The sequence below is a fragment of the Cnephaeus nilssonii genome, assembly GCF_951640355.1.
Source record: "Cnephaeus nilssonii genome assembly, chromosome: X".
In the NCBI taxonomy this organism is placed as follows: Eukaryota; Metazoa; Chordata; class Mammalia; order Chiroptera; family Vespertilionidae; genus Cnephaeus; species Cnephaeus nilssonii.
In genome coordinates, this window is record NC_137071.1 from 45,681,170 (window position 1) to 45,705,494 (window position 24,325).

At 41.3% G+C, this 24,325-nt stretch overlaps 1 protein-coding gene across 4 annotated transcripts in view; it reads left to right on the forward strand.

Annotated features, from left to right (window-relative positions):
- The window catches only part of YIPF6 (Yip1 domain family member 6), a 55,745-nt gene that overhangs the window by 28,255 nt on the left and 3,165 nt on the right, over window positions 1–24,325 (forward strand). For 2 of the 4 annotated variants that reach the window (XM_079765075.1, XM_079765078.1), the window contains exons 4-7: window positions 6,393–6,435; window positions 12,921–13,046; window positions 13,855–14,012; window positions 17,024–23,354. In XM_079765075.1, coding sequence (XP_079621201.1) covers window positions 6,393–6,435; window positions 12,921–13,046; window positions 13,855–14,012; window positions 17,024–17,139 — 443 coding nt within the window. In that variant the 3' untranslated portion in view covers window positions 17,140–23,354. Of the gene's footprint in view, window positions 1–6,392; window positions 6,436–12,920; window positions 13,047–13,854; window positions 14,013–17,023; window positions 23,363–24,325 lie in introns of those variants that run through there. The other 2 variants (XM_079765077.1, XM_079765076.1) reach the window with 2 other exon arrangements.

A 24,325-nucleotide genomic window follows, 5' to 3' on the forward strand; every position in this document is an offset into this window, starting at 1 on the left:
GTTGTACATGAGTGTACCTTGTATTTTTTATAGCACTTCAGCTGTATTTTAGGGATGTCAAATGCGTGGCAATGTGCCATCACTCTGGGTGAACACTGGATGCAGTGTCAGAATTTTTTCCAACACAGTGCACTGTGGGCTGGAGCTGACAGATGATTTGCTACCACTGGTTGATAGTGGAAAGAACATGGAAAAATCTTGGTTTAAATAGTGGTAGCTCCACTAGCTGTGTGATCTTGGATAAGACAGTTAACTTTGCTGAGCTGAAGTTTCTTCCTCTGTTAAAGTGGAGATAATAGCATCTACCTTCTGGTAAGGGTTAGAGATGGTAGTGCATATCAACCTCCTTGCACAGCACTCCATAAATGCCAGCTATTATTCTAGTGCAGTGGTTCTCAACCTTCCTAATGCCGCAACCATTTAATACAGTTCCTCATGTTGTGGTGACCCCCAACCATAAAATTATTTTCGTTGCTACTTCATAACTGTAATTTTGCTACTGTTATGAATGGTAATGTAAATATCTGATACGCAGGATGTTTTAGGTGACCCCTGTGAAAGGGTCGTTCGACTCCCAAAGGGGTCACGACCCACAGGTTGAGAACCGCTGTTCTAGTGCCTTTCTGTTCCCTCAACACACATTATCTTTTTTAATCCTTACAACAACCTTGTGAAGGAGGAGTTATTATTTGTGTTTTACAGATTAAGAAAATGAGTCTCAAAGAAGCTGAGTGCCTTGTTAAGATCACACAGGCAGTCTAGTATTTTATATTTTTGAATTTCAAACTCATCTGTGGGATTCCTGGTCAGCCTGGAAAAAGAGACTTCTGTATAAAGAGAATTCACATTTGCATCTGGCAGACATCCTAGAATATTAGTAACGCAGGACCACTTTATGTTAATTTCTTAGCTCAATGTTTCCCACACAGGTAAGCAATAAATTAAAAACTGAATCCCAGATCAGTATGACAGCAGGCCCATGATTTTGAATTCTTAAAAAGACCCCTACACCACCACCCAGTGCCCAGGCCCACCCAGACACAAAAAACTGTCTTATATTCCTTTTTTTTAGTGAACTTTTTTTTTATAGTCTTCCTAGACCTTGGAGGAAGTCACTGCCTAGAGCAGGTGTTTTTAAACTGGCCAAATTATTTAATATCTCTGAGCTTCAGTTTCCTCTTCTATTTAATTAGGAATATAACATGTGTCCTTTATAGTCAATGAGAATATAATAACTGCACTCAACAAACAGTTGCTTCTTACTAAAATATTTTTCTGTTCTCATCCTAATGATTAAATTGGATTATATCAGATTACTGGAGGCCTGATGCATGAATTCATGCACCAGTGGAGTCCCTCTGCCTGGCCTGTGGAGATCGGGCTGAAACCTCTCTCCAACATCCCCTGAGGGGTCCCAGATTACAAGAGGGCGCAGACCAGGGCGAGGGACCCTACTGGTGCATGATTTGGGCCAGGGAGGGACTGCAGGAGGGCTTCAGGGCGTATCTGGCCTGTCTCACCCAGTCCCGATCGGCCAGACCCCAGCAGCAAGCTAACCTACCAGTCAGAGTGTCTGTCCTCTGATGGTCAGTGTGCATCACAGCAACTGGTCAAATGGTTGAACGGTTGGAGGGACAATTAGCATATTAGGCTTTTATCTATAGAGATGGCTGTAAGAATTAATTGCCCTGGCTGGGTAACTCAGTTGGTTAGAGCATCATCCAGATACCACAAGGTTGTGGATTCAATCTCCAGTCAGGACACATACAGGAAACAACTAATGAATGCATAAATAAGTGGAATAGCCAATCAATGTTTCTCTCTCTCTCTCTCTGCTTCCTCTCTCTATAAAATCAATAAATAAAATTTTAAAAAATCACAGGCAGGATTAGAATCCAATTTTCAAGTTCAGCACCCTTTCCAATCTATCACTACAACCCCAGATTTGAAAATCCTTTTAAATGCTGCTCTGGTTCAGTTCAAAGCAAGGTTGCTTCTCACAATACAGAACCAGTGTGTTAGTTTGCTGATTAATTATGAATATTAGCTTATGTCATATGTTGAGGTACATTCTCAAACCTCATGGGGATAGATAGATAGGCTGGCACAAAGGGTGAGCAGTCATGGCCAGAATTTGCACTTCTGCCCTATCCTGTTATAGCTGTTGGCAAAGTAACAAGGAAAAAATTCACAACTTAAAAAATAATCTAAAAAAAACAACAACTGCTCTAACCGGTTTGCCTCAGTGGATAGAGCATTGGCCTGCGGATTGAAGGGTCCCAGGTTCGATTCTGGTCATGTACCTTGGTTGCGGGCAATCCCCAGTAGGGGTGTATAGGAGGCAGCTGATCGATGTTTCTCTCTCATCGATGCTTCTAACTCTCTATCCCTCTCCCTTCCTCTCTGTAAAAAAATCAATAAAAATATATGTAAACAAAACAATAAAAAAACCCACAACCAACAACATAATAAGATACCACTTCACACCCCTTATGATGGCTGTTATCAATCAAAGAAACAGAAAATAACAAGTGTTGTTGAGGATGTGGAGAAATTGTAACCCCTGAATGTTGCTGTTGCTGGTGGAAGTGTAAAATGGTGCAGCCACTATGGAAAACAGTATGGTGGTTCCTCAAAAAATTAACCATAGAAGAATTCAACAATGCCACTTCTGGTTGTACATCCAAAAGAATTGAAAGCAGGGATATGAACAGATATTTGTACACCCATGTGCATAGCAGCATTGTTCACAATAGCCGAAAGGGGGAAACATCTTAGACTAGCTGTCGCCAACCTTTTGGACCTCACGGACCACCAGTTGGCGACTGCTGCTCCAAAGGTTTCCTTAAACCAGAGGTCGCCAACCTTTCAGATCTCATGGACCACCAGTGATCTGCAGACCACCAGTTGGCGACCGCTGTCTTAGACATTTGTTGATGGATGAAGAGACAAAATGTGGCATATACACCATAATATTTATCATAAATGGATAGAATATTACTCACCCTTAAAAAGGAGTGAAATTTTGACACATGCTACAACATGGATAAACCTTAAAGACATGATGCTATATGAAATATGCCAGATTAAAAAGGACATATATTCTATGATTTCCACTCATATGAGGTACCTAGAGTAGTGAAATTGATAGAGACAGAAAGTAAAGTGATAGTTGCCAGGGGCTGAGCGGAGAGTGGGGAGTTATTTAATGGGTTGGAGTTTCAGTTTGGGAAGATGAAAAAGTTCTGGAGATAGATGGTGGTGATTGTTGCACAATTAATGTACTCAATACCTGTACACTTAAAAGTGACTAAAGTTGTGAGTTTTGTGGATATATATATATATTTATTACAACAACAAGAAAATAGTTTTAAAATACTGTTACAGAGCCCTGACCAGGTGGCTCAGTTGGTTGTAGCATCATCCTGTACACTGAAACATTGTGGGTTCGATTCCCAGTCAGGACACATACCCAGGTTGCTGGTTTGATCTCTAGTTGGATGCACACAGGAGGCAACTGATTGATGTCTCTCTCTCTCTCTCTCTCTCTCTCTCTCTCTCTCTCTCTCTCAAAATCAGTAAAAACATACTCAGGTGGGGTAAAAAAACACATTTAAAAAATACCGTTACAGATTTTTTACGAATTACAAAAATTTTCAGTGCATTAAAAAGCCAGTTTATTAATGTCAATTGTACTTGAAATCAGTTTTTCAGTTGACAAGTGTAGTATTCTTTTAGGTAAAGCTATATATGTGAGGAAGGTAATTGTGCTCTAAGCTGCATATTATTGAATTGTTGGAATATTAATCACCAATCACTATTGATTGGGAACCACTGTGGTTAGACCTGATGTTGGCAGAACCTTTTCAAAAAGCTTTCATGTTATTTGTTAAAGTTTAACCTTATAGTTCTGGTTGGGTAGACCAGCTGTTGGGAGCATTGTCTGGATGTGCCAAGGTAGGGTTCGATACCCTGTCAGGGCACATACAAGAATTAACCAATAGATGCATAAGTAAGTGGAACAACAAATCGATGTTTCTCTCTTTCTCTCTCTCTAAAATCAGTAAAAAAATAAAATTTTAATACAAGTTTAACCTTATAAAATTACCAATATTGGGCTGATTTTTCACCTATAACAACAGCAATTCCATTTTAGTTCAATGTAGTTATTATAAAAGAAAAGCAGTGTGGCAGAGTGGAAAGAACTTCATAGTAGGGATCAAAAGACCTTGGTTCTGGTCCCACCTCTATACCTAACTGTTGATATAAACTTGGGAAAGTGACTTGCTTCTCAGCTTTATTTTTCATACTAGAGGCCCGGTGCACGAAATTTGTGCACGGGGCGGGGGGGGGGCGGTCCCTCAGCCCAGCCTGCACCCTCTCCAATCTGGGACACCTCAAGGGATGTCTGACTGCCCATTTAGGCCCGATCCCAGTAGGATTGGGCCTAAACGGGCAGTCAGACATCCCTCTCACAATCCAGGACTGCTGGCTCCCAACTGCTTGCCTGCCTGCCTTCCTGAGTGCCCCTAACCGCTTCTGCCTGCCAGCCTGATCACCCCCTAACCACTCCCCTGCCAGCCTGATTGACGCCTAACTGCTCCCCTACCAGCCTGTTTGCCACTAACTGCCCTCCCCTGCAGGCCCGGCCACCCCTAACTGCCCTCTCCTGCAGGCCTGGGTCCCCCCCCCAACTGCCCTTCCCTGCAGGCCCCGTTGACCCCAACTTCCCTCCTCTGCCAGCCCGGCCACCCCTAACTGCCCTCTCCTGCAGGCCTGTTCCCCCCCAACTGCTCTCGCCTGCAGGCCTGGGTCCCCCCCCCCCAACTGCCCTTCCCTGCAGGCCCGGTTGCCCCCAACTTCCCTCCTCTGCCAGCCTGGTCACCCCTAACTGCCCTCCCCTGCAGGCTTGATCACCCCCAACTGCCCTCCCTTGCAGGCCTGATCACCCCTAACTGCCCTCCCCTGCAGGCCTGGTCACCCCTAACTGCCCTTCCCTGCAGGCCTATTCCCCTCCCAACTGCTCTCCCCTGTAGGCCTGGGTCCCCCCCAACTGCCCTTCCCTGCAGGCCTGGTTGACCCCAACTTCCCTCCTCTGCCGGCCTGTTCACCCCTAACTGCCCTCCCCTGCAGGCTTGATCACCCCCAACTGCCCTCCCTTGCAGGCCTGATCACCCCTAACTGCCCTCCCCTGCAGGCCTGGTCACCCCTAACTGCCCTTCCCTGCAGGCCTATTCCCCTCCCAACTGCTCTCCCCTGCAGGCCTGGGTCCCCCCCAACTGCCCTTCCCTGCAGGCCTGGTTGACCCCAACTTCCCTCCTCTGCCGGCCTGTTCACCCCTAACTGCCCTCCCTTGCAGGCCTGGTCCCTCCCAACTGCCCTCTCCTGCTGGCCATCTTGTGGTGTCCATCTTGTGTCCACATGGGGACAGGATCTTTGACCACATGGGGGCAGCCATCTTGTGTGTTGGAGTGATGGTCAATCTGCATATTACTCTTTTATTAGACAGGATAGAGGCCTAGTGCATGGGTCGGGGCCAGCTGGTTTGCCCTGAAGGGTGTCCCGGATCAGGGTGAGGGTTCCCTTGCGGCATGGGGCAGCCTGGGTGAGGGGCCTGTGGTGGTTTGCAGGCCGGCCACGCCCCCTGGTGACCCAAGCGGAGGCCCTGTTATTTGGGATTTATTTATCTTCTATAATTGAAACTTTGTAGTCTTGAGCGGAGCCAAGACTCCTGCTTGCTCTGAGGCCGCAGCCATTTTTGTTGGGATTTATCTTCTGTAATTGAAACTTTGTAGCCTTGAGTGGAGGCCTGGACTGGCCAGGGTGTGTGGAAAGCTTGGATTCCTCCATTGCTGGGGAAACCCAAGCCTCCTGCTCGCTCCGTGACCGCAGCCACCTTGGTTGGGTTAATTTGCATACTCGCTCCTGATTGGCTGGTGGGCGTGGCTTGTGGGTGTAGCGGAGTGATGGTTAATTTGCATATTACTCTTTCATTAGATAGGATTTGTGAGATGGGCCTGATTATACTTGCCTTGTCTAATTTAATCTTAGATTGGTGAAATTACTTGAGTCTAGTCTTTCTGAGGGTGCTGGATGGGGTACTCCTCATCCATTGGTCTTTAACTATAGCATGTTGGAATGTGACTTAGTGGGTGGGGAGAGGGGTAATTTGTGGGATATGAAATAAAACTTAATGGATCTATAAAGAAGAACATTCGGAATTGGGGAGCAGGGAGGGCAAGTTAAGGGGTAATAGAGGAGGGAAGTCTTGGGCAGACAGACAGAGCATTGATGTCTGAATTCCAAGAGTGGGAGAGGTAGCTATTGGATTAAATATATAAAATACTGCATGGTTGTTTCATAACAGTCTTCTGTCTTTTCTTGCCTTGTAGGGGATTTATGGGGCCCTTTGGTCCTTTGTGTGACACTCGCACTGTAAGTACACATATTTCCTTTGTCATTTTAGATAGACTAAACTTTTTTGTGGAATTTTAAAATTGAGGGGAATTTTATCTGAATATTTTATTTATGACTTCTATGACATATTGTACTCCTTATGTATTTAAATCTAAAAAGTCAGGTAGCAAAAAAATAAAAATTCTAATATATAAAAAGCCAGGGGCCATCATGATCTGAACGACCAGACGGACGACCGAATAGCAGGCTGCTTGGGGCAACCAGGCTGGCAGGGGGGTTAGTGAGGGACGACCAAACAACTGAACAGGCTGCGTGGGGCGACCAGGCCAGTGGGGGGGGCATATGGGGGCGACCAGGCCAATGGGGGGGCAGTTGGGGGGACCAGGCCAGCAGGGGGGGCAGTTGGGGGCTACCAGGCTGGCAGGGGGGCAGTAAGGGGTGGCCAGGCCAGTAGGGGGGCAGTTGGGGGCAACCAGGCTGGCAGGGGGGCAGTTGGGGGCGACCAGGCTGGCAGGGGGCAGTTGGGGGTGACCAGGTCAGTGGGGGGGGGCAGTTGGGGGCTACCAGGCCAGCAGGGGGCAATGAGGGGCAACCAGGTCAGCAGGGGGGCAGTTAGGGGTGATCAGGCCGGCAGAGGGGGGCAGTTGGGGCTGACCAGGCCGGCAGGGGGGCAGTTGGGGGCGACAAGGCCAGCCGGGGGGGGCAATGAGGGGCGACCAGGCCAGCAGGAGTCAGTTAGGGGTGATCAGGCTGGCGGGGGGGCAGTTAGGGGGGATCAGGGAGGCAGGCAGGTGAGCAGTTAGGAGCCAGCAGTCCCGGATTGGAGAGGGTGCAGGCTGGGTTGTGGGGACACCCCCCACACTCCCCATGCATGAATTTTGTGCACCAGGCCTCTAGTAAATAAAAAGTTAGGTAGCTTTCCAGATCAGTTCAAAGAGTGATGGAATTAAAGATATAAAAATTATGTCTACCTCTGTTTACCAATGACTTCTTAGCATGTTTTAGCTATTCAACAAATATTTATTTACTCGTATACACTTCCCTATCATTAAGTGAATTAAATATCTATAGGTTAAAGAACTGTTTATTTGTAAACATAATTCTTTTTAAATCTTACTAATATATGAATGAGAATTTATTACAGAGAAGTTGTAGAGTTCAGAGCAAGATCACATTTCCAAGTGTGATGCTGTCCATATGCATTGTATGTAAAAGGAGACTCAGGCAGAAGGAGAGCAAAGTTCCATTGAAGATGGGAATATAACAATGGGTAGAATGGAAAAAATACTGTACTAGGACTCAGTTCTTGAGTCTCATCCTGACTGCTATCAGCAAAGTGACTTTGGGCTATTAGTAACCAAAATTTGTATAATGATTTTTCCCAGAAAATGTTTAAATGCTTTCTCTTCTAATAAGAGGTGAATGTGATTTCCCTTTTTCAACAAAAAACTTAGGTTCATGGAGAGTGAGGATGAACCAAGATCACATAATCAGTGGTAAACTTGGGATTTACCTTAGGTTTCCTCGACTGTCCATTCTCTACCTCTGTGAATATTGCACATCTCTTCCCACCTAACCTCTCTGGGTTTTCTCTTATTTTATCTGTAAAAGGATATGGTTGAGGGTCCTTTCATGGCCTAACCTTTTATGATTCTAAATTCAACAAGTTTCTTACTGGCTTCTCTACCCATTTTTTAATGTGTCAAGCATATGCTAATTTAGGTCATAACATAGAGTGCTATTTTTTATGTTTTTAATAACCATAACAAGGAAATAATTCAGTGCCTTGATGGAAGGGTTTATATTAGAAGCTCTGAGCATATACTTTTTTTTTTAGTTTTCAAAGATTAACCTTAGAGATTATGTCATTTAACTCCTTATTTGCAGAGAATAAAACTGGACCCCCAAGACATCGTAATGTTCTCTAGTTTACATACCTAGTAATAGAACTAGAATCAGTATCTGGCTCTTTTGTTTTCCAGGCCAGTTCATGTTTTTTTCATTATACCATGCTGAAGCAATACGGATTTCAGGCAACATGTGATCATGAGTGTTGGCATTCTTTGCATCAGGTTGTTAGGACTCAGAATGGAGTATGCACAACCACAGAATATAAAAGCCTTTACTGGCAAACAGCATAGCAGGGCAAGCCTTACTGTGTGACTTCTCAATACCATATAATAAGAAGAGGTCATGAACTTGATGTTACTATTTTTCTGAAAAAATGAACACCGAGTCCAAGTGTTCTAAGTCCAAAATTCAAGACAGTTTACATCTGTAAAATTCTTAGACAAAGAAAGGATATTTAAGTGACTGTTCAACTACTCAATTTGAAAGCAAAGTCATTTAGTAATAATCTGTATATTTTTATTTAAAAAAATCAACAACTAAATAGGTTTATAGACTTTTAATTTTTAAATGTCAGAACTGAAACCTTAACCCAAGGATTACAAATTCAATTGTGTCTAAGGGCTAGAGAAGTAAGTTGAATGCATGCATTGTGAATTGGTGACTGGAAGCCCTTTGTGGAACCTACTGCTATGCCACCTGCACCTGATTGTTGTCATGTAGAATGCCAACTTCGGGTTAGAAACTCTTCTGATTTTTCAAGAAAACCCAGAAATAGGCCCTAGTTGGATAGCTCGGTTGGTTAGAGCATTGTTCCAATACTCCAAGCTTGCGGGTTCGATCCCCATTCAGGACACATACAAGAATCAATCAATGAACACATATAAGTGGAACAACAAATCTCCCTCTCTTTCCCTCCTCCCCCTTCTTTTCTTTCTCAAATCAATAAAAAAAAAACACCCTAGAAATACATTATTTTTATGTGAAACCACTCAATTTAAAAATAATGCCAACTTGAATTTAAAAGTATTTCAAGCACGTCTGTGAGCCAATTTGATTTTTCAGTTTATAACCTCTGCTTAACCAAAAAAGGTCATTGGTGATACTTTTAAACATTCCAACAAAGCCAAATGGAGTATTCCTTGTACTCCTGAGGCATTTGGAATTGGAAAGAATGGAGGCTTAGCCTCGCTTTCTGTAAGTTCATTATTGGTGTATAGAAATGCCATAGATTTCTTGGCATTTATTTTGTATCCTGCTACATTGCCGAATTCATTTATTAAGTCTAATAATTTTTTGATGGAGTCTTTAGGGTTTTCTATGTACAGTATCATGTCATCTGCGAATAAGGACAGTTTTACGTCTTCTTTTCCAATTTGGATGCCTATTATTTCTTCGTCTTGTCTGATCACAATGGCTAGTACTTCCAGTACTATGTCGAACAGGAGTGGTGAGAGTGGGCATCCCTGTTTTGTTCCTGTTCTTAGGGAAAATGGTTTTAGTTTCTGCCCTTTGAGTATGATGTTGGCTGTGGGTTTGTCATATATGGCTTTTATAATGTTGAGGTATGATCCTTCTATTCCCACCTTGCTGAGAGTTCTTATCAAGAAAGTGTGTTGGATTTTGTCAAATGCTTTTTCTGTGTCAATTGATATGACTATGTGATTTTTATCTCTTAATTTGTTTATGTGATGTATCACGTTTATTGATTTGTGGATATTGTACCATCCTTGCATCCCCGGGATAAATCCTACTTGGTCATGGTGTATGATCTTTCTGATGTACTGCTGGATCCGATTTGCTAGAATTTTGTTGAGGACTTTGGCATCTATGTTCATGAGGGATATTGGCCTGTAATTCTCTTTCATTGTGTTGTCTTTTCTTTATCTGGTTTTGGTATTAGGGTGATGCTGGCTTCATAGAAGGAGCTTGGAAGTGTTCCTTCCTCTTGAATTTTTTGGAATAGTCTTAGGAGGATAGGTTTTAGTTGTTCCTTGAATATTTGGTAAAACTCCCCTGTGAAGCCGTCTGGCCCTGGGCTTTTGTTTGCTGGAAGCTTTTTGATGACTGCTTCAATTTCTTCCATATTTATTGGCCTATTGAGATTTTTAGAATCTTCCTGATTGACTTTTGGTAGGTTGTATTTTTCTAGGAATATGTCCATTCCCTCCATGTTGTCTACTTCGTTAGAATAGAGTTATTCATAGTATTTTTTAACAATCCTTTTTATTTCTGTGGGGTCTGTTGTTATTTCGCCTCTTTCATTTCTGATTTTGTTTATTTGAGTCCTCTCTCTTTGCTTCTTGGTGAGCCTGCCTAGAGGTTCATCAATCTTGTTTATCCTTTCAAAATACCAACTCTTGGTTTCATTGATCTTTTGTATTGTTTTTTTGGTCTCTGTCATTTATTTCTGCTCTGATCTTTATTATCTCCTTCCTTCTGCTCACCCTGAGCATTTCTTGTTGCTCTCTTTCTAATTCTTTGAGGTGTAGTGTTAGATTATTTATTACCATTTTTTCTTGTTTTTTTTGAGGTAGCCCTGTAGTGCTATAAACTTCCCTCTCAGGACTGCTTTCATTGTGTCCCATAGATTTTGGATTGTTGTTTTTTTATTGTCATTAGTTTCCAGCATGTTTTTAATTTCTTCTTTGATCTCTTTGGTAACCTAAAATAGCAATCCCATTTACCATCACACCAAAATAATTAAGATACCTAGGAGTAAACTTAACTAAGAAGGTAAAAGATCTATACGCAAAAAACTACAGGACATTGAAAAAAGATAGAGGAAGACATAAACAGATGGAAGAACATGCCATGATCATGGATTGGTAGAATCAACATCATTAAAATGTCCATACTACCCAAAGCAATCTATAGATTCAATGCACTCCCCATTAAAATACCAATGGCATATTTCGCAGACCTATAACAAACTTTCCAAAAATTAATCTGAAATAAAAAAAGACCCCGAATAGCTGCAGCAATCCTGAGAAAAAAGACAAAGTAGGTGGAATCTCAATACCAGATATCAAGCTGTAATTACAAAGCCACTGTTCTCAAAACAGCCTGGTACGGGCACAAGAACAGACATATAGATCAATGGAATAGAATAGAGAACCCAGAAATCGACCTAAGCCACTATGCTCAATTAATATTCGACAAAGGAGGCATGAACATTCAATGGAGTTAAGACAGTCTCTTCAATAAATGGTGTTGGGAAAATTGGACAGATACATGCAAAAAATGAAACTAGACCACCAACTTACACCATACACAAAAATAAATTCAAAATGGATAAAGGACTTAAACATAAAATGGAAAACCATAAAAATACTAGAGGAATCCACAGGCAGTAAAATCTCAGACATATGCTGAAGCAATTTCTTCACTGATACTAATCCTAGGGCAATGGAAGCTAAAGAGAAAATAAACAAATCGGACTACATCAAAATACAAAGCTTTTTCACAGCAAAAGAAACCATCAACAAAACAACAAGAAAGCCCACTGCATGGGAGAACATATTTGCAAATGTTATCACTGATAAGGGTTTAATCTCCAACATTTTCAGGGAACTCATACAACTTAACAAAAGGAAGATAAACAACCCAATCAAAAAATGGGAAACGGACCTAAATAGATACTTTTCGAAAGAAGACTGAAGGCTAAGAGGCATATTAAAACATGCTCAAAGTCACTAATGACCTGAGAGATGCACATCAAAACGACCATGCGGTACCATCTCACACCTGTCAGAATGGCTATCATCAACAAATCAACAAACGACAAGTGCTGGCGAGGATGCGGAGAAAAAGGAACCCTCGTGCACTGCTGGTGGGAATGCAGACTGGTGCAGGCACTGTGGAGAACAGTATGGTTTTTCCTCAAAAAACTAAAAATGGAACTCCCATTTCAGCCAGTGATCCCACTTCTAGGAATATATCCCATGAAACACCAATCAGAAAGGATATATGCACCCCTATGTTCATAGCAGCACAATTCACCATAGCTAAGATTTGGAAACAGCCTAAGTGCCCATCAACAGATGAGTGGATTAGAAAACTGTGGTACATCTACAGAATGGAATACTACGCTGCGGTAAAGAGAAGGAGTTCTTACCATTTGCAACAGCATGGATGGAACTGGAGAGCATTATGCTAAGTGGAATAAGACAGTGAGAGAAAGATAAATATCACATGATTTCACTCATTTATGGAATATAACGAACAGCATAATCGGATGAGCAAAAACAGATCCAGAGACAGAGAAACATTAATCAGACCATCAAACCTCAGAGGGAAGGTAGAGGAAGGTGGGGGTAAGGGGGAGAGATCAACCAAAGGACTTGTATGCATGCATATAAGCCTAACCAATGGACACAGACAACAGGGTGGTGAGGGCATGAGTTGGGAGGATGGGAGAGGTAATGGGGGAATAAGGACACATATGTAACACCTTTATCAATAAAGTAATTTTAAAAAAAATAATGGAGGCTTAACAAATCCTGGAATTTTCCTTTCACAGAGCCTACATATTGCAGATCTTCAGGTGAGGTGTAGGGCAGCTCCCTGATTCAAACTTTGAGAACCCATGTCTTAACTTTATTGCTTTAAATAAAAGAGTAGACAATTCTCATGCCATTTTTCTTTTGTCATAGAATGCTTCAAAGAGGCTCTGCAGATAATGAAAATGATGGAGGGCCCCAGTTTGCAGAAGTGTTTGTCATTATCTGGTTTGGTGCAGTTACCATCACCCTCAACTCAAAACTTCTTGGAGGAAACATGTGAGTATTATTAAAATCCATCCTTTCTTATTTTCTAGGTAGCATATCTGAAATTTTTAAGGGAGCCTGGCTAGTTAGGTAATATTTTTTATTTTTATTGATTTCAGAGAGGTAGGGAAAGGAAGAGAGAGATAGAAACATCAGTGATGAGAGAGAATCATTGATTGGTTGCCTCCTGCATACCCCCTACTGGGAATATAATGTGTGTATATATATATATTGATTAGAAATTGAACTCTGACCTCCTGGTTCATAGGCCGGTGCTCAACTACTATCCTTCACTGGCAGGGCTAGTTAGGTAATTTTTGAAAAGAAAAATCAAAATAAATGAGGGATAAAGAGGATGTTCTCTTAAAACCACTGAACAGAGATAACTTGGTTGAGTTAAATTATCTTAAATTATCCAGAGTCCTTTGATAAGCTTCAGATGCTCTCTCCAGCTCTAAAATCGTAGGCAGAATTTTTGTGTTAGAGGATTATGTCCATTTTGGGGAAAAGATGGTCCATAGCTTTCAACAAATTCTCAAATAGGTCTATAAACTTGAAAAGATTAAGAACTGTCTTAGAGGTTCAGTGGAAGAAAGAGGTCTTTAGGAATTAGAGTAGATCATCTGATATCCTAGATAGTTGACTCTTAAGGAGTTTAAAAGGAGAGAAGGAAGAGGATGGAGAGAAATTAAAGCATATGCTAATGCAGAGGCCTAGCCTCATAAAGTCAATGTTAGGGTATAGGTATTATGTAGAAGTCTGTAATAACTATCATGATACTATATTTATGATTTTTTTATGGGTGTGTGTTGTTTTTTAGATCTTTTTTTCAGAGCCTCTGTGTGCTGGGGTATTGTATACTTCCCTTGACAGTGGCATTGCTGGTTTGCCGGCTGGTACTTTTGGCCAAGCCAGGACCAATAAACTTCATAGTCCGGCTTTTTGTGGTGATCGTGATGTTTGCCTGGTCTATAGTAGGTAAGAATGTACTTATCTTTTTTGTTTTGTTTTGTTAACCCGAGGATACTTTTCCATAGAATTTTAGCGAGAGTGGAAGGGAGGGGGAGAAACAGAGAGAAACATCAATGTGAGAGAGACACATTGATTGGTTGCCTGTTACAGGAGTCAAAATGTAACAGGAGTCAAAATGTACTTATCTTTACAATAGCAGAGCAGAAAAAAGTATGTGTTAGAGATAAAGACCAAATGAAAAGCAGTATAACTCCTAACTCACATGTGAGTAATATGATTCTTGCCTATGTTGTCCATAGAACCCTCTGTTCTAAATGGGCATTTTTAAATATGATATCCATCTTATCTGAGTTGGGTATCTGGACTTCTAAAATGTGGGAGTAATACTTTTTTTTAAATATTTTTTATTGATTTCAGAGAGGGAGAGAGATAGAAACATCAATGATGAGAGAGAATCATTGATTGCCTCCTGCATGCCCCCTACTGGGGATCGAGACCACAACCCAGGCATGTGCCCTGACTGGGAATACAACTGTGACCTCCTGGTTCATAGGTCAATGCTCAACCACTGAGATACGCCAGCGGGATGGAGTTATACTTTTTTTTTTTAATCCTTAAATATTGCATAGGGTTGGAAAAGGAGATTACAGTAGACCTAGCTCAGTCCTGGTATATACACTGAGTGGCCAGATTATTATGATCTCTGAACACGTATAATCTGGCCACTCAGTGTGTGTGTGTGTGTGTGTGTGTGTGTGTGTGTGTGTGTGTATATATATATATATATCCTATCTAATAATAGAGTAACATGTAAATTACCATCACTCCGCTACGCCCACGATTGGGCGGCGGGAGGCTGTGGGGCGGGACTTGGGGTGGCCTATCCGGCCATTGAGAGGCACGGATCCGCTGCCACTGATGGGGGCTACCCTGCTGTTGAGAGGCGCAGGGGGCGGGACTCCCGCCCCCTGTGCCTCTCAACGGCCAGATCCGCGGCCGCTGAGGGGGCCTGTCGCGGACACCCAGCTGCGCCTCTCAACGGCAGGGTAGCCAGGTGTCTGTGGCAGCCCCCCTCAGCGGCCATTGAGAGGTGCAGGGGGCGGGAGTCCCGCTCCCTGCGCCTCTCAACAGCAGGGTAGCCCCCCTCAGCGGCCGCAGACCATCAAAAGTGGGGGAGCTGGGTGCCTGTCTGCTCCGGCACCAGGCCTTTCAGAAGCCTCCGCCGAGCCGGAGGCTTCTGAAAGGCCTGGTGCACCAGCGGACAGGCACCCAGCTCCACCGTGAAAAGCGAAAGCGTGTAGGGGACCCTACACGTGCATGATTCAATCATGCACTGGGCCTCTAGTATATATATATTAGAGGAGGTCCAGTGCATGAATTCGTGCATGGGTGGGGTCTGGCCAGCCTGGCCAGGGGGAGGAGACATGGGCGGTTGGCCGGCTGGCCTGCTGGTCGAACTCCTGGTTGAGGGGACAATTTGCATATTAGCATTTTATTATATAGGATATACACTGAGTGGCCAGATCATTATGCATTCAGAGATCATAATAATCTGGCCACTCAGTGTATAGGAAGCATAGGTGACTTGAGAAATGCTGGGTCTTTTCCTGACAAAATAAAAATAATAGCTAGATTTATATATTGCTAATCATAGATTAAGCACTATTGTAAGTGATTTGTATGTATTATCTCATTTACCCCTCACAATGACCCTAATAAATAAAAACTATTGTTAGTAGTCCTATTTTTATAGATGAGGAACAGACTCCGAGAGGTGAAGTAACTTGCCTTAGGACATATAACTACTGAATAGATGAATCAAGTTTCAAACGCAAGCAGATCACATTTTAGAACTTTACTATACTACCTCCCAATATAGGTTGTTAAGTATCATTATATAGTACTTTCCTGCTTCAGTAGAAAATTCTGCTAAAGATTAGGAAGAATCTATAGCAGTGGCATTGAATGCTATGTGCTGATTGTTTTAGCATTCCTAAAATTATCTTAAAATTCTACTTTACACTAGAAGTGTTCACTGGCATCTTATTAAATGAGGTAAACAGACTGCCTAATATTTTAAGTGCAGTAATATCTCTTTGCTTAGAACATAGTTAAAAGCCAAGAAGTAATAAAAAAAAGTTTGAGAGTGCCAGAATTGATATTCCAAAGACTGTATATTAAGCTTGAGTGCTTTACCTATGGGAAAGTCCCAGATTTCCTCACTTAGAGTCTGGTAATTTATCATACATGTAGTTCTGAACAGCTTAGGTATCCAGTATCCAGGCCCACAGCAGTTCAGAAAGTAGAATTTTAGAAGCATTCATTCTTTAATTCAGCAAATATTTATAAAGCACAAATTATGTGTTAGGCACTGTGCTAGGCATGACCTCTATCTTCAGAGTTCACAGTCCAGTGGATCAGCTAGACATATAAATACGTAAAGACAATAAAGTGTTTCAGGTGGGAGATGGAAGTCTGTGTAGGCACAGAAGGGACACAGAGGAGGGAAGTGGGCAGTTTTACCTGAGCTGGCAGGATACCAGCTGATTGTTCAGGAAAGATTTCTTAGCAGGGTGATCATTGATAATTAGATGTTTCCTGGGTGGACAAGAGGGATGGCATCTAAAAGAGCTAACTTAATAAGAAGAACAATTACTCAAAAGACCCAGCAGTATAAGGCCATTTGCCATAGTAGCAAAAAAACTTGTACATTGTTGTAAGCCTATTCATCACAGTTTAATGATTTCTCAGAAAACAGTAAGAGACCCCTTTTGGAAGGGTTTCCATCTGAAATGTTGAAAACTTTCAAAGCTTTGGTACTTGAAACAAGCAGCCCTCAGCTGTCAGGAAAACTGTGCTGTAGAATGCCTTTTTCTCGGATTTGCAAATATATAAGTGAACTTTTAGTATAACTCTATTCCAGACTATGTTGAGCACATTAAAGTTAGTAAATGTTTGTAGTTATGACAATCTCATTGTATTCAATATTCTTTTTTGTTTTGTTTTATTTTCTCCAGCCTCTACAGCTTTTCTTGCTGACAGCCAGCCTCCAAACCGCAAAGCGCTTGCCATTTATCCTGTTTTCTTATTCTATTTTGTCATCAGTTGGATGATTCTCACCTTTACTCCTTAGTAAATCAGGAAATGGAAATTAAAAACCAGTGAATTGAAAGCTCATCTGAACAATGTAATTCCCCATGGAACTTTGCCTCTGGCTTTATTTTGTCTAATTTTGGAGGTGTTTTGTAACTGGCTATGTGAAGAGATTACAAGGGAGCCATAAGCACTGTCACCACTTATGTAAGGAACTGATGTTTGAAAGGCTGTTCTTTTTATCTACTCTTCTCTATTTCTTTAAAATACATGTGCATAGTACACATAGTATAATGTTTTCTTAAGGCATGATAGCGGACACTGTGGTCCATTTGGGTGACTACCAATGACTTGGAAAGCACATGGATACCTCCTGCAAGTTGAATAGATTTGGTAACTATATTTTCAATTTTGAGAATACTAGTTTAGGTGTAGCTCTTAAACACATTGTCTTAAGACTATTAGAATATGCCTCTTATTAGAATAAATAAGTCTATATCCATTTTCTTTTATTTCTCTCAAGTTTAAAAAGACAATGACAGATGATGACAGATGGGGTTTATATATGTGGGAGAAGAAAACATGCATTAACCTGTATTCAGATTTTGATCATAGAAAATTGCTTTAAATAAAAGCAAAAGACGCTTAAAGAATTAGCTTATTTCAATCTTTCTGTATCATCACCTTACTGCCCTGCTTAACAGCACCTCAGTGACAATATAGTTTTAATCTTTTTAAAAAATATGTTTTTATTAATTTCAGAGAGTAAGGGAGAGGGAGAGAGAAACATCAATGATGAGAGAGAATCATTGATTGGCTGCCTCCTGCACGCCCCCTACTGGAGATCGAGCCCACAACCCAGGCATGTGCCCTGACCGGGAATCAAACCTTGACCTCCTGGTTCATAGGTTGATGCTTAACCACTGAGCAATACCAGCTTGGCTCTAGTTTTAATCTTACACCCTAGCTCTGAATATGCAAGCTAAGATGTTAGCAACATGTAGTGTTCCTTTGACTGAAGCTCTCGGTGGTCCAATGCTTGAATTTATCCAAGTAGAACACCTCCGAAATATAGATTGGTGGTTCCCTAAGGCATATTTGGGCACCTTCTCCTAAAGGTAGAATGAGGAAGTTTGAATACAGCATAGCTATAAGGAATTCTTCATTATTCTGTGTAGTATGGCCTACATTAAAGCATGATGTAGGATGAATTGGCTTTACAGCTGCCACCTTTTCATTAGATGTGGTTTTGGGGTTGGGGAATAGCAATTTATTTTCTTGGTTCTGGACTATTTGTAAAGCAAATTAGCTCTCCTTAGACATGTGCACTTACATGTATTCTCAGCTATTTATGCACACAAATGTGAAGGCTTTTCAGGGAGTAGAGTGTCTGGGGCAGGCTGATTCTAAGATAAATGGGGCTCCTTTAATGTAATATGAGCTGCTGCCTTCTACAAATTGCACACTGAAGAACCCTGAATAGACAAAGACTAGGTGTCAGGCAGAAAACATTTATTGTAAATATACAATTACTTAGAAAGGCAGGAATTTCTTATTCCACATTATTTCTTTAGCATAGAACTTATTTATTCATTTTGTATTTAAAGACTACCTAAACAGAGTAGTTTCCAGAGTAGTTTTAAAATCATTTAACATATGATTTTAAAAACATATATTCTCCATCCTCAGATTAACCAGGGGAACAATACTTCGACAGTTAGGTTCTTAGAATGATATTCAACTACAAAAGCATTACAAAGTTGGCCCCCTCTGTCCCAGCCTTGGCCAAAGTTTTTGTATTTATTTCAAATTCCCTTTTAAATTTTAAAATAAATCCTATGCGAGGACTAAGCCAATGCTTTAGTTAGGTAAAATCAATATTTTGAAATGACCTAATTTTGAAATTAGTCCTAAATTACCATCCATATCCATTGTCTGAAATTTTCTAACTGCCACTAAAAAGATCTCTGTTCCAAAGTTGTTTTATAATCTGTCTCAGTGATTATAATGTAAAATTAAAGAAATAACCATGCTTCTCAAAAGGAAATTAAGTATTTACCAAATTTTACTCAGGCTAAATATTTGGTGAGAAATTCTTAAGGCCACAACTCTGTGAGGAATTTGTGTGTGTACATATGGAAAAGGGTTATACATAGTAGGTGTGAAGGCAGTTTGTTCTGTGTATTAATCTGTTGCTCTTGGGTGACTTAGCAAATGGATTTACTTGATGTAAATGAAGGTAAAATGGAAATTTAATTATTTTTCTGAAAACAAGTAGTCAGTTTGAGGGTATAAATATTTTCTTATACACAAAAAGTGCATTGCTTTCTGTGACAAAAGTCCTGAGTATCTGGAAGTTGTAACCCTCAACAGCTTTCCCTGATTTGCTGCAAAGGCACATGGCTAGTTATAGAAAGGAGGACTAGAAGGGAAGGGGACTCCAACAAAGGCAACTCTGTTCTAGGAATTGGGAAGTTTCATACTTCAGAGGAAATTATAGTGTTGTGATTTATCACTTGCATCATGGCTTATCACTTGCTCCTACTTCTGAGATAGAGACTCATTGCTATATTCTTCAGCAATAGGAATGGTTAAGACTGGATTTAATCACTGTCCAGATTATAAAAACTCAATTGATGCAAACATATTTGAATATGCAGTATAGTCTTAAAAGTCAGTCAGTCATTGTCAAGTCTTTTACCTCTTACAAGGCTTATTACATGGGTTGCGTTGTGTCTTTTCATTGTGGCAGGGGTTTTCTATTGGACAAGGTGGAGCCACAGGACATGGGACTGGAAGCATTTTTCTGTTGACTACAATTGTCTTTTTATAAAGTACCCCCTAAATGTGATTAGAAGGCTAGCAAGCCTGTGTACGAAGACTTGATTATGTCCTTTATATATTCTATTTATTGGGCTTTCTGTTTACTCCTGCAGATGAATGAAAATCTCTGGTCATTTCAAATTTTTGGATAACATCTAGTCATTGGAATTTAAAGCCTATCATAATGTGATCAGATGTCCGTTGCATGTAGCTGTTTGATTACAGACAAATAGTGAAATTGTGATTCTCATACTGTTAATTTCTGAGGCAATTTAGATAAAAATAAATGTGTGAATGTTAATCCATGTATGTAAATTAGAAATACTTTTTTAGATTCTGTGGGCTTATATTGAAAATAAAGAATTTTTAGGGATTTACTTAGGCCATAGGATGGCCAAATAATAATGACAATAATATTACTACTAATAATAGCTAATATTTATTGGGCACTTACTGTGTGCCAGGCACTATTCTATTTTTTAAAAAATTTTCTAGCTTTATTGAAATCCCTTGACCCTAAAATTCATCCTTTTAAAGTGATGTACAAGTCAGTGATTTTTTTCAGTATATTTATATAATTGCAACTATCACCACTCTCATTTTAGAACTTTTTCATCACTCCACAAAAGAAAAGGCATATCCAGTTACTACCTGTTCCCCTTCTCCCAGGTTTCTGGCAACCACCAGTCTGCTTTCTGTCTCTGTTGATTTGGCCAGGCACTATTCTTAAGTGCTTTTTATGCATCTCTAATCCTCAACATAAAGAACTACAATTCTCCTTTTACAAGTAGAAAATTGAGGCACAGAAAGGTTAACTATATTGATTTAAAACAGAAAAAAACAGATTAGATGAGAACATAGTTGAGCATAATTTTGAATTGCATTGTTATGTACATGAAATGAATATACTCCTTCCTCAGGGTAAGTTCTCTGTTACTAGCCATTACATCCTACAACTGACTGAAGGTAGACAACTCTCAATCTTTTTTTCCTGAATATGATAGAATACTATATTAGCAGCCTCTGAGAGAAACAAGGGAAGTTGTGTATGGGAAGTGTTAGGTTTGCCACCTTTTCCCCTCCTTGAACCCCTTTCGTCTCCCCTCCACTTCCACCACGACCACACACATATACCCTCCCCTTTTTCTTTTAAAGTCTTAAGGATAAAACAACTCTGCCCTTTTTAAATTCTCCCAGAGGGATGGTTAATACATCAAAATTTCACTTGTCTGTTCAGGTGTTTTATAGTCACAGGATACATCTGGTTGCTTATAGTACCTGTTATATTAAAACCTCAGAGAGCAGTAGTGTGAGAATAGAATGCCTTTTTTATTGAGTTAAACTAGGAGAGGGAAAGGTTTTGCCTTAATGAAGTCAGTGTTCCTGCAGCCTGGTAGGGAGTGGCCACACACTGCTCTTGTTTGCTCTGTTCTCTCTGAGTCTTTGTACTCCGTGCCATCCTTGCTGGTAATGTTTTGGAACCACTCAATGCTCCACTTTAATCCTGATCTTGCCTATAAATAATGAATCTGTAAAATAAGGACACATATGTAATACCTTAATCAATAAAGAAAAAAAGAATAAATCTGTAAAATTATTTGTGAATGTGAAATATGCAAATAAAAAACACTGGAAAAGGAGACTTTGTGTTTCCTTATTCTTGTGCTGGAAGGCATAAAGATATTTTCAGCATTAGTAAAACCTCTATATAACAGCTATTTGGGTGAGGAGGTGTCTGTTAAAGCCGAAAGTCTGTTATATAATAAAGTAGGTTTTCTGAATGCATTATGTTAAAAAATAAAAAAATTAGTTTACCTGTTTTTACTTACATAGACATGTTTGTGTAATTAAAATTCTGCATGAAAAGTTTAATTTCACAGAGGTTTTCTATATGTATTACTGTAATTTTAAGTTTATACTAAATAGGTCTAGTAAATGCATGCATTCACCAGTCACATCGAGGAAACAAATGCACATGGCTGGGGCTTGGCTTAGCACACAGGAACATCTGGCCAGCACCCGTTAAAACTGCAGAAAGTCACAGGACAACAGAACCAATTACCTCAAGATGCGGTGTGATCACAAACTAATCATCTGCCGAGCTTTGTTTACGAGTAGTTACTCTTGGATTTAAATATGCAGACTATAGTTGTAGATATCTAATATTACTATAGTGTTTTTCCCAACATATGGCCTATTTGCTAAATGTTTAAAGTAACAGTGAATTAATAACAAGCCTGTTAATTTATAAGCAAATCTTGTTTAAAAGCATTTTTTAAGTAACAGCGTGTTAATTTTCACATATGACGTACCAGAAATTTTGTCCGTTAAATCTGAAGTCTGTTATATCGTGATCTGCAAAATTGAGGTTTTAGATCTAGCCAGTTTGGCTCAGTGGATAGAGCATCGGCCTGCAGACCTAAGGGTCCTGGTTTCGATTCCGGTCAAAGGTACATACTTCGGTTGCAGGCTCCTCCCCTGCCCGGGCCCTGGTCGGGGAACGTGCAGGAGGCAACCAATTGATGTGTTTCTCCTCCTACATTAATATTTATCTCTGTCTTTCCCTCTCTCTTCCAGTCTCTGAAAATCAATGGAAAAATATCCCCAGGTGAGGATTTTTTAAAAAGTAGTAATAATAATAACCTTTAAAAAAATTTGAGTGTTTACTGTTTTCATACGTAATGTATTGTCAGACAATATTGACGGCTGAGTAGGATTGCACAGGCAGCAAATTAGGGAAGTCATATTTACTGAGCAAATAATATATGCCAGGCACTATATTGGCAGTTTTATAAACAACCTCAATCACAGAAGCCTTTTGAGGTTGGTGGTATTTTCTTGAAGTGGAGGGATCAGGAAACTCAGGGAGGCTAAATAAACTGCCCAAAGTCACATAGTAAGTGGTCCAACCAGAATTCATAATAAGGTTTTGTGACTCCATGGTCGTTTTCCTATATTCCAGTTTTTTGTCAAACTAAAATCATACCTATACACTTTAAGGAACTAAGTGAAGTCAATAAGGCAGCTTAAGAACGTGGTGATAAACTGGGTTTCCAGCCTTCTGCTGTGGGCTATACCTATTCCTGATCTCAGTTTACAATCTACTTGAAGAACTCCGATTCCCTACCTCTCTGCACACATAAAAGTTGGAATATATCGTGGTTCTTGTTTGTGGTACCACATAAGATATCAGAATGATCAGTAAGAGCAGGAGCATGTATTTGAAATACTGGGAGATCTGCATCCAAGAGGAGAGGAGGATGGGCTCCAGGTGGCAAAGAAGACTTATGAACAAGTCTGTAAAGCTCTCTGTGTACACGTGGGAGAGTGTGGAATATTGTCCTGTACATAACCACAATGCTTTGTGACATTTTTCTAGCTGCCTTTTTATATTTCACTAGAAGCCCGGTGCACGAAATTCGTGCACGGCGGGGGGTTGTCCCTCAGCCCAGCCTGTACCCTCTCCAATCTGGGACTCCTGGAGGGATGTCCGACTGCCCGTTTAGGCCCGATCCCACCAGGATCGGGCCTAAACGGGCAGTCGGACATCCCTCTCACAATCCAGGACTGCTGGCTCCCAACTGCTTACTTGCCTGCCTTCCTGATTGCCCCTAACCGCTTCTGCCTGCCAGCCTGATCACCCCCTAACCACTCTGTTGCCAGCCTGGTTGATGCTTAACTGCTCCCCTGCCAGCCTGTTTGCCCCCAACTTCCCTCCTCTGCCAGCCTGGTCACCCCTAACTGCCCTCTCCTGCAGGCCTGGTCAGCCCTAACTGCCCTCTCCTGCAGGGTTGATCACCTCCAACTGCCCTCCCTTGCAGGCCTGGTCCCTCACAACTGCCCTCCCTTGCAGGCCGGGTGCCTTCCAACTGCCCTCTCCTGCTGGCCATCTTGTAGTGGCCATCTTGTGTCCACATCGGGGCAGGATCTTTGACCACATGGGGGCAGCTATATTGTGTGTTGCAGTGATGATAAATCTGCATATTACTCTTTTATTAGATAGGATAGAGGCCTGGTACAGGGGTGGGGGCCAGCTGGTTTGCCCTGAAGGGTGTCCCAGATCAGGGTGGGGTTCCCTTGGGGTGTGGGGTGGCCTGAGCAAGGAGCCTGTGGTGGTTTGCAGGCCGGCCACGCCCCCTGGCAACCCAAGCGGAGGCCTTGGTATCTGGAATTTATTTTCCTTCTACAATTGAAACTTTGTAGCCTGGAGCGGAGCCAAGCCTGCTGCTCCCTCTGGGCAGCAGCCATTTCTGTGGCAGTTAATTCACCTTCTACAATTGAAACTTCGTTGCCTTAAGCGGGTGGCCCGGCCAGGGTGTGCGGAAAGCTTTGCTTCCCCTGTTGCCGCCGGCAACCCTGGCCTGCTCTCTCAAGCTCCATTCTGCCGCCATTTGTTTGAATTT